Raw genomic sequence first — 12377 nt, forward strand, 5'->3', positions numbered from 1 at the left:
TAAATCTCTGATGAAGATCCCATGAGCTTAATTCCAATAACCAAAATGTTGGCCACTCGCTCACTCACACTCCATCACTCCAGCATGGCAGTGTTATGGTGAAATTGGTGACCTGCTAAAATATCTTTTTTTAAATGTTTTTTTTGTGTGGCTTTTATATTTTTTATAGAGGAATAGGCTGACAGGAAATGGGGAGAGATGGGGGGTGCATGCAGTAAAGGCCGTCGGGATCAGGAGTGGAACCCGCGGCCTGCTGAAATATACAATGGTGTAGATATCACATAAGTGTCCGAAAGTGAATCATTGCGGTCTGTTTATTATAGCAGAGTTCAACCTATATCTGCATTTAGGCCATTATCTGCATTTAGAGACCTCCATGTATGTGTGATGTCCACAAGATGGTCACTTTCGGCAAGTCACCAATTTCACAGTAACACCATCATGCTGTTGTGAGCGACTGGCTGAAATTTGGGGTATTGGAATTTGGCTATAGGATCAAAAGGTTGATCAGCAATAAAACTAAGTGGAGCTGCTAACCAGTGTGCAGACTTAGATTTTTACTATCGATTTCTTTGTCAAGCACCTGGAATTATAGCCTACATCAAGACTTTAGTCAAAACATCAATAAATCTTGATGTCTTTTACTGTACTCCTGCACATACCCTCCAGTGAATGTACAGCTATCTTTAAAAAAGAAAGTTATGTAATGTAATGTTAAAAATACACACACACACACCCTAAGGTCTACTCAGGTTCAACATCACTAATTAGAAAAACAGAACAGGAATTGCAATGACCAAAATAGCCACAGCTTCATTTAATTCCAAAACTGTTGCATAACAATAAATGAACTCAATATCAAAACAAATGATAAAATATAAACATAACACTCAGTGCTTCCCACAATAAGAACAACAATCTGTACTTGAACTTTAATTGCTGACCTACAGTGAGTAAAAAAATGCTTGAAGTGGAATGTTTTCATTCACAAAGTTGCATGTTGAGCTAGAAACGCTCTGATTCTCTGTAGCAGTTCTTTCTTCACGCTGTCAGGAACAAGGGCTGCAAGAAATGTAGGGGGCAGAAAGATAAGGAAACTCATACAAAACAAAATAAGCAAATCATAGATTAGATCTAAAAGATAATGCATTGCAATGTGAGATGCTGGTAGCTTTTTTTACGTAACAATGTTTCAATCCCTCTCTGCTCTTTGTCAGGTTAAAAAGTCGCTTTTAAACCAGATGAAGATCTGAGAGGTATCTGAACATTGTTATGCAAGTACATTTGTATAAAGTAGTATAAATAATTTTGACATTTATTGGTGGTGAAGACAAGAATACCATTAGTTTTTATTTTCCCCCAATCACTATGTTGTAATTTGTACCATACCTCTGCCTTTTGGTGTCACTTCTGTGACCAGGTCCTCTACTGTGACATGTTCCAGGCCCTTTTCTCTAATGACATCTAGACACACAAATTAAGAGATCCATCAGATATCTACACAATGGTGACGACGAGACAACCAGTAATCCCGTCTCTTTCAGGAACAAGTTTGATTATGCGGGTGCATGGTGCAACAAACCTTTACAATGTGCCTTCAGCTGGTCCTTCCACCCACATTCCACCAGCTTTGCCCTGAGCAATTCTTTCAACCTGGGGGAAACAATGTATTGTTTTCAATGTACCGGATATTCAAACCCGAGTAGAATCTTACATGCGTCAAGATCCTTTACATACTCTATGGCGTCAAGACTCAAGAGAGGACAGACAGACAAGGCAGTCAGACAGGATTTACTTACCGCTCCCGTTCTCCCATTTCTATTAACTTCTGGTTTATTGCGGCCCTCATTTGTGAATCTTTGCTCATGTTCAAGCTGAAATATAATATAAAGAAAACCGATAGTGATTTACACGTGTAATCATGTATTGAAGCAATGAAGTGAGTTAAAGACAAAAGGTTTTGATACACAAGCTATTATACCTTCGCAGAGATGTTTGTGGGGGAAGCAGTCCCTTTACATAACAGTACCGCCGCCACACTACACAAGCTTGAACGTTCCGGTTGCACAGTACCATTATTATGTTAAGAAAGTCTGCTATGAGCTGGGCTCGCAAAATGAGTTTCACTCATAAAACAATTGACAGCTGAAAAGTTGTTTGAAAAACTTAAATACTGAGCTAATGTTTTCCCAGATCGACTGAATACTGTGAATAGTTCATGTGTCCGTCCTAAAATAGTACCGTGGCGTAAGCTACAAACAGGAAGCACATGTCCCCATCATCATCGTATCTCTCTGCACATATTTTTAAATTTGTGGTCAAGTAACTAAGTAATTAATATTTGCGACGCCATGACCGCAAATTATTCTTTAAAGGTCAACAGGGACCTTTTGGATCCAAACTTTGAAAGTTACAGATTGTCGCTGGACTCAATTCCCACATACAACGTTCAACTGGATGCTGGTAAGAATCTACAGTGCATAGCAGTAGCTACTGGACTGGTTATCTTATTACTATGGTAACAGGGAGAACTGGACATATGCGATAACACGTTTTTTGGGAGGCGAATTGGGCACTATATTTCTTAGGGAGATTATCTCTGCCTTAAGGACTTCTCTTTAAGATTATTGTCTGTGGCAACTGGCAAGAATACATAATGGCAGGCAACAGGAGATTTTACCTTTTACAAAAGCAGTTATGAAACAGTAGATACAACACAGGCTTCAAGCCTTTGTTGTATCTCGATCAGTCCACTGTCCACACAGTGGACTGAGAACAACAAAACAAAAACATCAATACCTTAAAGAAAAGATAACCCCATTAACTCTAGGCCAAGCTTGAATTATCCTCTTTCAATCTGCCAAACTTTTGTTTCATAAAAATCCACCGTAGACATAGCTACTTTCTGTCAAGAAATTCTGTGCAGGTGATTCTTTTTCTAAGTGTTGGAGTTTGGAAGCACTCCAACACTCTAGATTTATCCCATTATAAAAATTGGGAGTATGAGTCATTGGGGAAGGTACACACACAGAGACAGGCGAGTTTAGCCAATAACTAAACTCACCTGTACAGGATTTGCGGCACACAGACATTTTTTCCTGTCTCTGCTAAAGTGACGTGGAGCATTTTTCAATTATCTTATAATTTTAATCTTGGACAGGAGAGAGAATGACCACCCCCCTTTGCAATTTCTGATGGAGGTAGAATAGAATCAGAAATAGCTGCAGCACAACATATATATTTGCAAACATAAATTGCAGCTTGTGGGAGAAAATAACCAAAAGAAAAGAACCAACTTCTTTACGCCTGCAAACCTTACAATAAAGTTGAAGATGAAACTACTGTATAAGCCATAGTGTTGATGGCAACATTGAATGTCTATCTGAATTTTGTGTCTTTCATCAAGCTCAATATCCGCTCTTGTCTGCACAATTCTTGAAGGGCCCATACAGTAGATAAACTGAAGGAATAAATACTTAAGGTATCACCAGGGCTTCTTTCTTGTGAAAGAAGCCCTGGCTTGAAAGTGAATGTTAGGTCATTCCTTCAGTTTTTCAGTAGTAGATTCTGGAGGTCTATTATTTTATTGCTTCACTTGTCTTAAAGCATATGTTTGTTGAAGAGAACACGTTTCGGTCAAACTGACCTTCATCAGGTATTCCTCCCTACCTGAAGAAGGTCAGTTTGCCCAAAACAGTGTGTTCTGTTCTCTTCAATAAACTCTGCTGTAAGTGAAGACAGTGTGCCTGATTTTTTTCCCCTTTCCTACTTTGAGTTGGCTGTTCACTCCTATGCACCTGTCCTACTCCTAAGTAGGTGTGCAAAAGGACCAATAAGCCCTTTCTTTACTATTTACAATTTAGGCATTTAGCAGACTCTCTTAATCCAGAGCGACTTACATTAAGCAATAACAAAAGCATGGCATACATCACATATATAAAAAAGTAGTTATCATGAATCATGCGTAAACTAAGAACGTAACAGTGGAGTATCTATGTAAACTATACATACTATACTATATACTATATTATACATGTGTACTATAAAGTGCTATTGACTATGCAACAAGAAATGCAAAGTTAATAACAGCGACAGCGGGCTTAGGACGCCCCTCTTGGGGCCTATGGGTCTGGTGTAGTAGGCTTGTTCAGTAATCAGAAGAGCAAGGATTATCACTCTTTGGTATTTGACTAGCAGGAATGGAAAGGAAATTCATTTTTGCACATCTATTAATTTCTTTTTCACCTTTTTGTTTTAGCTGTGGAAGAGATTAAACTGAAGGATAGTCAGTACACTTTGGATCATGTGCGTGCTTTTGGCATGTACAATTACCTGCACTTAGATCCCTGGTATGAAGACAGTGTCTTCTTTGTGGACTGCAAAGGACGAGTTCTGAATCTCACTGTGAATCTGGTAAGTTTAATCTAAACGCTTGCTAATCAGCTTGGTGACTTGCTGAGGTGGCTGTCTTGTACTGTGTGTCCATACTGTATGTACTATTATATTGTTAGGATAGTTAGTTAGTCGATATGTCCCTGCACCAAAGTTATAGAGATAAATTAATGTTTATGAACAAAGTTATTCTTATTTTGATGCTGCTGTTTTAGTCAGTCATTGCTATGCCTTATGCAACAGGATGACAAATTTATGGTTTTATATAGACGAGTATGGACAATTGCAGTGTGCACTAGCTTCTTCAACAATCTAAAAGTCAAGTGAGAGATACAAAAAAAAGTGAGAGATAATAGCTTGATTGATCCAAAATCTGCAATATAACAGGCTAAAAAAAATCAGTTCTCTTTTCTACACTACCTTGCCTTCCTGTTTCTTTTGATTCATTTGATCTTAAAGTCCTTTTATTCCACACACTTATAAACTCACAACCCCTGTAATGCTGTGTCCTACTGCTTTTGGTTAATCATACCATTGGTCCGATATCTCAAACCCTCACCCTAACCCTAACCTCCCACGGGGCAGCACACCTAAACCTAACCTTAACCCTCTCCCAACCCTTAAAGGAGAATTCCATGCTAGAAGGCTTTCTTAAGTGCATAATTAAGGATAATGGCTAATGGCCTTTTCATTTTCTGTCAGCCAGCCTGAATGCAAGTCATTGCAGACAGTATTATTGGCTTTCACTGGCATCATTATGACTCTTTATGCAAACGTGTTGTTAAAAGTCTAATTACAATGATCCTAAACCTAACCTTAACCCTCTCCCAACCCTTAAAGGAGAATTCCATGCTAGAAGGCTTTCTTACCTTTATTTGTAGTTGTTACGTCCCCACCAAAGAGGTCCAGGTGTTATTTTGTGCAAAAGTGCATTATTGGCTATTTCCCCTAATATAAGCCCTCAATGGGGGTTGGGTTTTTGTGCGAATTCGCTTATTTCCATCGAAATAAGTAGTAAAGTGTGCCGCTTGGGATACTATTTACATTAAAGAGAGGATATATACAAACACCCCATAGCCCCATTCAATTCAATGCAATTCAATTCAATTCATTGAGGGCTTATGGTAGGGGGAATAGCCAATAATGCGCTTTTGCACAAAATAACACCTGGACCTCTTTGGTGGGGACGTAACAACTACAAACAAAGGTAAGAGAGCCTGTATATTTGTTTTTTGTTTTGTCTAAATAAATGTCTCTTTAAAAGTTTAAAACAAAGCCTTCCAATATAATATATAATAAACTGCAGTTCATCGTGTCAATTCTGTGTTGGAGAAACAGAGGGCTGAGGGAACATAGGCATGACCCCCTGGGGGGAAAGTAAATTTTGTATAAATGTATGTATTATGAAATACACTGGGTGAAATGTCTCTTTTCATTCACCTAGCCCACCCAGTAGGTGGCAGCAGATACCTCAGTAATGGCAAGCTCAGTATTATTTCTTCCTACACATTGCACCCTTTTCTGCTCAGGATGTAGTATAGGGAGAATGAGACAAATGTAGACAAATGAAGACATGTTAATGAGCGGGTCAGTGTGAGCGAAGAAAGAACAGAGAAACACAGTCCTTAAACAGATTACTCTTGGGTTCAATTCTTTTTTAAATATTTTTTTATCCCACGATTTTGCAACCCATTTTTTCACCCAGTGTCAATTATCTAATGTACACTTCCTCTGCCAACCTGGGGGGGCAGCAGACTGACTTCATGCTTCCTTCTATGCATGAGGAGTCCAAGCTGCTCAATTCTAATATTTGTTTGTGTCTGAAGATCTGATAAGAAACTTGTACCAGCTTGCTACACTGACCCGCAAGGAGCAAAACCAGAGCAATGAATATGATCTTAGTGGAGACTGCTTTTTCAGACAGCATTGACTATAATTAAGGATAATGGCTAATGGCCTTTTCATTTTCTGTCAGCCAGCCTGAATGATAGTCATTGCAGACAGTATTATTGGCTTTCACTGGCATCATTATGACTCTTTATGCAAACGTGTTGTTAAAAGTCTAATTACAATGATCCCTTGATAATTATCCTTGCTGGCAAGTCTTTGTGTACGATTGGAGGGAAGTGGTGGTTGGTTATTGTATACAGCCGGCCCTAGGACAATGAATTCGTTCTGTACATTTAGCAGCACTGGCACTTGAAAATGATCTGAAAGGTGCATTATACTGTAGGCCTATGCACTCATAATGCACAGTATCATGCACCATGGCAACGAAAGAGCAGCTATTTGCCTCGTCCTTTTGAATACGTGTTACTCGGTGTGGCGAATAATTGATGCTCATGTAACATCATGTCTCTATACAAGCAAGGAACTGACAGTACAGCTGTGAGTGTGAATCACGATCACGTGTGTTCTCATGGCGAGAGGAAGGGGGCAGGGAAGGGCTCTACAGTACCTCTGTTTCTTTTCCCCTTTGGTTCAACAATCTTTTTTTCTCACTCCCTGCCTTATTGATTAACTGATCTTCCGGCCTGTGAAATGAATGCTGTTTCTGTTTACATGACGTTTCTATGTCAAGTTGTGCGCGTCAGAGTCGATGCTGGAGGCTGTTCTTAAGGGATTACTGTGGTCAGTTCGATACAAAAAGCATTAACCTTTTCACTTTGTTTGTACTTCAAACACTACAGTCATAGAGTCCTGCCATTTGATTGTTTGTAAGACATGTCTGGAGTATGACACAGAATATAATTGGCCAGGTTGTCCTGAATGCCCACACTGATACTGGACTATCACTCATGTTTTACCATCACATATTAAATGGATTTATGACCTTTAATGTATTGATTCCTACAAGGTCAATCCATATTGTAGAACAGTATTGACAAAATCCACTGTCTACTGTTTCCATGCTTAGCAGTTAGACTCTTTGGAGCTGTGCATTGCTTCTCTGTGTCTTGTCTGCTTCTTGACTCATGTTGTTTTGTCAATCCAGGATACAGCTCTCGGGAAGCCCACGGAGGTCTATCATATGACCCCTGATCCCAGCAAGAGTGAGGATCGCCTGGGGGCCTCTCTGAGTCTCACCTCGGCCACCTGGGCAGCCCTCTCCGACGGCACCGGCAGACTCGACCTCCTCCGCACCAGCAAGAGGGGAGAGAGTTCCCACTTAAAGTGGGAGGTAAGACGAAGTGGTTATTGAATAGTAATTTAAGAAAGAACCCCCAGGTGTCCGGATTGCGCAGGGGTTAAGTTCCTGCTCACCACGGTGGACAAGGTTTCAATTCCTCCTTGGTGCCTTCGGCTTGGCCAGCCACTCAAATGATCAGGGTGGGAAGCAGGCAGGGGAGGAAGTTCTATGTCGCTTGGTCACTTGTTCAGCAGGGAGCGTGAATGGGAGGGATAGCGTGTTGTCCTGGTGAAACTCCTCCAGATGAAATGAAGTGTCTGGTGACTTAAAAGGATATTTCACTTTCAAACATAATTTTAACGTCTACTCAAACTTTTGTGAGCTCCTCAGACAGTTTTTAGATATTTGATTATATTCACTCAGACACGGCCCCTTACACAAACCCATTGTAACTTCAAACTCCATTTTAACCATGATAGATTAATCGAAAACACCCATCCTTGGTTTTAGTGACTGATATTGTCCTTCTAATAAAATAAAATGAACTAGGTCTCCACCAGGCCAGGTCAGGTTGTGGTCTCATGGTGGCACTATAATAGGCCAATGTGAAAAGGCATTTTGTTCCAAAAATGTGTTTTGAAAAAATCCACCTGTTGGTGGTGCTATAACAGGCCAATCTGGAAAATTTGGGGCAGAGGTTCATCGTTGGCATCCAGGGAGTGTGTGCAAAATTTGGCATCGACCGGGTTAACGGTCGTTGCCGACACGGACGGAGTGCAAAACATACTCTCCCCAAGCCTTCGGCCTGGTGGAGACAATAAAACAAACTAAAATAAATGGTAGGGGTTGTCAGTGACAGGGACTATACAAACGGTCATTAACATGTCCATCTCCCCAAGAAGAAAAGAGAAGAAGCAAGCACTCAGTTGATTTGTTCAAAGTAATAATATATCGAGTGCTCAAGTGAACTTTGCAACATTTGCAACAACAACTTGCTTGCTTTATATTGCACGGCGCGCCTCCGTCGCGGTCTAAAACGATACTTTATCGGCAAAAAAGATTGTCTGCGGTTGGCGGAAAAATAGTGGCACAAGTGGGCTTCGATCCAAGGAGGTATGGGTTGGGACTCGGGAGTCTAATGATAACGAGGCAAACCACTGAGGCCGGTGCTGAGATTGGGTATTCAGTCTGACCCTTTATTAGAATGTGATGACAACGCCCAACTCCTGTAAAAAAAAAAAAACTCTGCCAGAACGTCTTGACAGCTGATTTCTCCATTCTGTTAATCCTATTCTCTTCTGGCACGGGTGAAAAATGGGTTACAAATCGTGGGATAAAAATTATTGATTTTTATTTTTATAATAATAGGTATTTGATCTCAAAGTATCGACCATGGTAAAATAAAGGTGGGGTCCGGGGGATTGGCAACAACTACTTTGGGGAGAAAAATAATGGAAGAATCTGTACCATTGGACCCGCAGTCTCCTTTTTCCTGGTATCCATTATTCTATGTTGTTTAGAAAATGTAAATGCTTTATGCAAAACACAGGTATAAAAATGTCAAACATTTGGCACATACCTACTTTTGCATCATTATATTCATTTTCTTTCTTTATAATGTGATGCAAAAGGTATTTGCACCTGCATTTTCTTACTGTTAATAAATAATCAATTTAATAGGTTCTACCACTCTTTAGGACAAACAAATGAGGTGTGAAAATGTTAAACAGACAATAATTTGTCAGTAACTAACCAGATTTTCCAAACCAGTGAGAAAGGGAATCTTTGTTCAATTTATCCCAGTAATATCCACAATATCTGCTTTTGCTTGCAAATTAATTTCTTTCTGTCCATGAAACACCATGCACATAGTTCAAGAGTAGAATTTGTTGAATGTAGATGTAGAAGGATTATGCTGCTGAAACATTTGAAGTGAAGACTTTCCAATGTTTTAATGTCAGCACTAAAGAACCAGAACCAGAGCCAAACTGCTACTGAATATTTCTCTTTTATTCTTATTTCCCTTTTTATTCCATTAACCATAATATGAAGTATCCCTATTCTGGGGCGAACATTCCCTGGAACTAGTAGATTTACAGATCAGCTATTTGGTGTAGGGGGGAAAAGGAGGGGACCAAGTAAGTAAAGAACCCTGGGATACCCCGGTCGACTAAGAATATTGGGTTTAAAGGGATAGTTCACCCCCCAAAAAAACGACGTATTTTCTATCAATTACACAGGCCATGGGCCTGGGCCGTGGCTCAGCGGTCCAGGCACCTTGGCTGGTAATCCAGTCTGGCAGTGTGCCGCGGGTTCGACTCCCGATCCCGACGGCCTTCACTGCATGTCATCCCCCCCCATCTCTCTCCCCATTTCCTGTCAGCCTACTGTCTGTCCCTCCATAAAAAATATAAAAATAAAGGCAAAAGCCACAAAAAAATACATTAAAAAAAAATACACAGGCCATGAAGCCTTGAATTCATGGATTTACTTTCCTTATTTTTTGTCGCATTCCTAAGCCAATAATTTGAAGACTCTTTGAGTCTCCTCCACCGGTCATCAAATTATTTGGCTTAGGAATGCAACAAAAACCAAAAAGATCTCCATGAATTCAATGGGGTAAGTAATCGATAGAAACTACAGCTAGTAAACTACATTCATTTATTCCATTACAGGATTAAAAGTATTATGCCAGATACACTCATTACTCTAGATCATTGGTTCCCACCTTCCCAAGTACCACCTCCAGAAAAGATTTGGCCATCATAATAACTGGTGATAAAAGAACTAGTGTTCTAATGTGATTAATCCGTTCTCAAATCTCCGTTCTCAAATCCCCACCAGAGGGGGGCTCAAATACCACCAGTGGTACTAGTACCAGTGGTTGGGAACCTCTGCGATCAGTGGTTCTCAAGTGGATTCCAGGGACACTCTGGGTTCCTTTAGTGGTCTCTAAATTGACCCTTACAAGTCTGTAACGGAACCAAATGGAACTGTCAGGGTCCATTTGGTTCCATTTGTATATTGTCAGAGGGGGAGACCTTGACATTTAAAAGTTTGAGAACCACTGCTCTAGATATCCAGTGTCCACCCACATAAAACCTTAGTTCAACGCCCCTCAGGGTCGTGGGGCTACACCAAATCAAAGGTCCCCCTCAACATTAATCGGACAATAATGGGTGCGTTCTCACGCCCTGCGAATGAGCGAGCGTAAAGTTAAATTTGATTACTAATTTCTCGTTTGATTAATTGTTGAACCCCTAGAATGAAGTTGTTTGCAATTCAAAATGTCCAGCTCATTATTTTTGCTTAGACAAAATGCAAGGAAAACGTGAGGCACTAATAAGCGGATGTCGTCTTTAAAAATGGACATTTTTGGATGCATTTCTCATGTATCTTGAATCCTTGATAGCAGCTGGCAGTGTGGTCAGGGCAACCTTTCTGTAACTCACGTGTTTGATCCCTCGGGTTTGGCTTTTGCAGTGTCCATCAGAATAATGCAATGTTCTGATGATGTACGAGTATGTTTAACGTCAACTGAAGGCTTACACTATAAATATATATGAAATGAATAGAATTTCCACATCATCAATGATTTTGTCATCACGGATGTATGTTCATCATGTGCACATTTGTGTTTCTTTTAGCCAGTATTCAATGAAGAGCTGGGGGAGCCCTTCACCATCCTCCACAGTGTGTCTCATGTGCATGCCGGGGTCCATACCATGGAGGTCCTGATGCTCCGCATCCAGAAAGACTCGGAGGAAACCAAGGGAAGTGGATACTCTGTATCCCTGGAATGGATCACAGTCACGAACACAGCAGGACAAGGTGAGCAGTACGGCTGGGCAATTTAATCCAAATATATCCTAATTGACATTTAGAACCAATAACCAATTTAATCTTGCTCATGTAGCTAAATTGATTATTTAAAGAAATATATGTAATTTTGTATGTATTTCTTAAATACCAATGAATTGACACAAAATAGATTTTGTTATTATCAACTACATTGATTAGTCTGATTAAACACTTAAGCTCTCAATATTATACCTTTTTTATAATTGTTCATCAATTATAATTCCAGCAAGGGCCAGACCTTGCTGTGTAATAGAGGCAAAAGTTTGTCATATCACCCAGACCCAGTGAGTACATTCCAGAATTTGGGTATTTGGGTATGTAGTAAGATTAGAAGGGTATGTAATATACAGTATAATCACGCTTGGATTGAGATCTTAATTTATTTAATCCTTGTCATTTTAGTCCGGTAAGGTTTGTAATCTCAACAAGGAAATTCAATGGCCAGCCAAAATGATTGCTGATTAGGTCACACTGTGAAGTTAAATAGGCATAACGGGTAATTCATTGAGCTTAATTATTTTGTCCCACATGAGCACCACATTAGCATGGATGTAAACACAATCTGGCTCCTGACATTTGCCACAGGCCCAAAAGCAAAAAGAAAAGAAAAATATAGCTGCAAGCAGCGATAAGGCGGGACCAAGAAAGAAGACAATACGCAATAAGAACAATATGCACAAATAAGAATCACAGGCTGAGTTGTCGTTACCCGGATTTGAACACACAACCTTGTGGTCTGAAGGCGAGAGCTCTACTGACTGAGCTACACAGAGACAATCAGTGACTAGTTTGATAACAATCATGTGTATCCTCGTTTTGGGCATGTCATTATCCATTATTACAGTGTGTTCGCTGTTCATGTTTCCACGTACAAAGTTCTCTTCAACTGGAATTTCAGATAATGGTCCATACATTGTGTGTAGAATGTTTCACGCAAATTGCTCAAAAAAACAGGCAGAAAATCAGGTATAAGCATTCTTCAAACTGCTCAAAA

At 40.0% G+C, this 12377-nt stretch overlaps 2 protein-coding genes across 2 annotated transcripts in view; one reads left to right on the plus strand and one right to left on the minus strand.

Moving 5' to 3' along the window:
• Positions 1-787: 787 nt before the first annotated feature.
• LOC306938775 (transcription and mRNA export factor ENY2-2-like) lies at positions 788-2223 on the minus strand. The gene is made up of 5 exons (XM_079523082.1): positions 1982-2223; positions 1800-1874; positions 1583-1653; positions 1390-1464; positions 788-1062 (listed from the first exon to the last, which is right to left on the minus strand). Exons 1-5 carry the CDS (start codon positions 2074-2076, stop codon positions 986-988), a joined length of 393 nt encoding a protein of 130 aa, XP_079379208.1. The 5' UTR covers positions 2077-2223; the 3' UTR covers positions 788-985.
• Positions 2224-2322: 99 nt separating this feature from the next.
• The window catches only part of nudcd1 (NudC domain containing 1), a 33720-nt gene continuing 23665 nt past the window's right edge, over positions 2323-12377 (plus strand). The window contains exons 1-4 of the mRNA XM_079523079.1: positions 2323-2463; positions 4259-4413; positions 7388-7573; positions 11170-11353. Coding sequence (XP_079379205.1) covers positions 2352-2463; positions 4259-4413; positions 7388-7573; positions 11170-11353 — 637 coding nt within the window. The 5' untranslated portion in view covers positions 2323-2351. The remainder of the gene's footprint in view (positions 2464-4258; positions 4414-7387; positions 7574-11169; positions 11354-12377) is intronic.

Source organism: Electrona antarctica, assembly GCF_951216825.1.
Source record: "Electrona antarctica genome assembly, chromosome: 15".
Taxonomy (NCBI): Eukaryota; Metazoa; Chordata; class Actinopteri; order Myctophiformes; family Myctophidae; genus Electrona; species Electrona antarctica.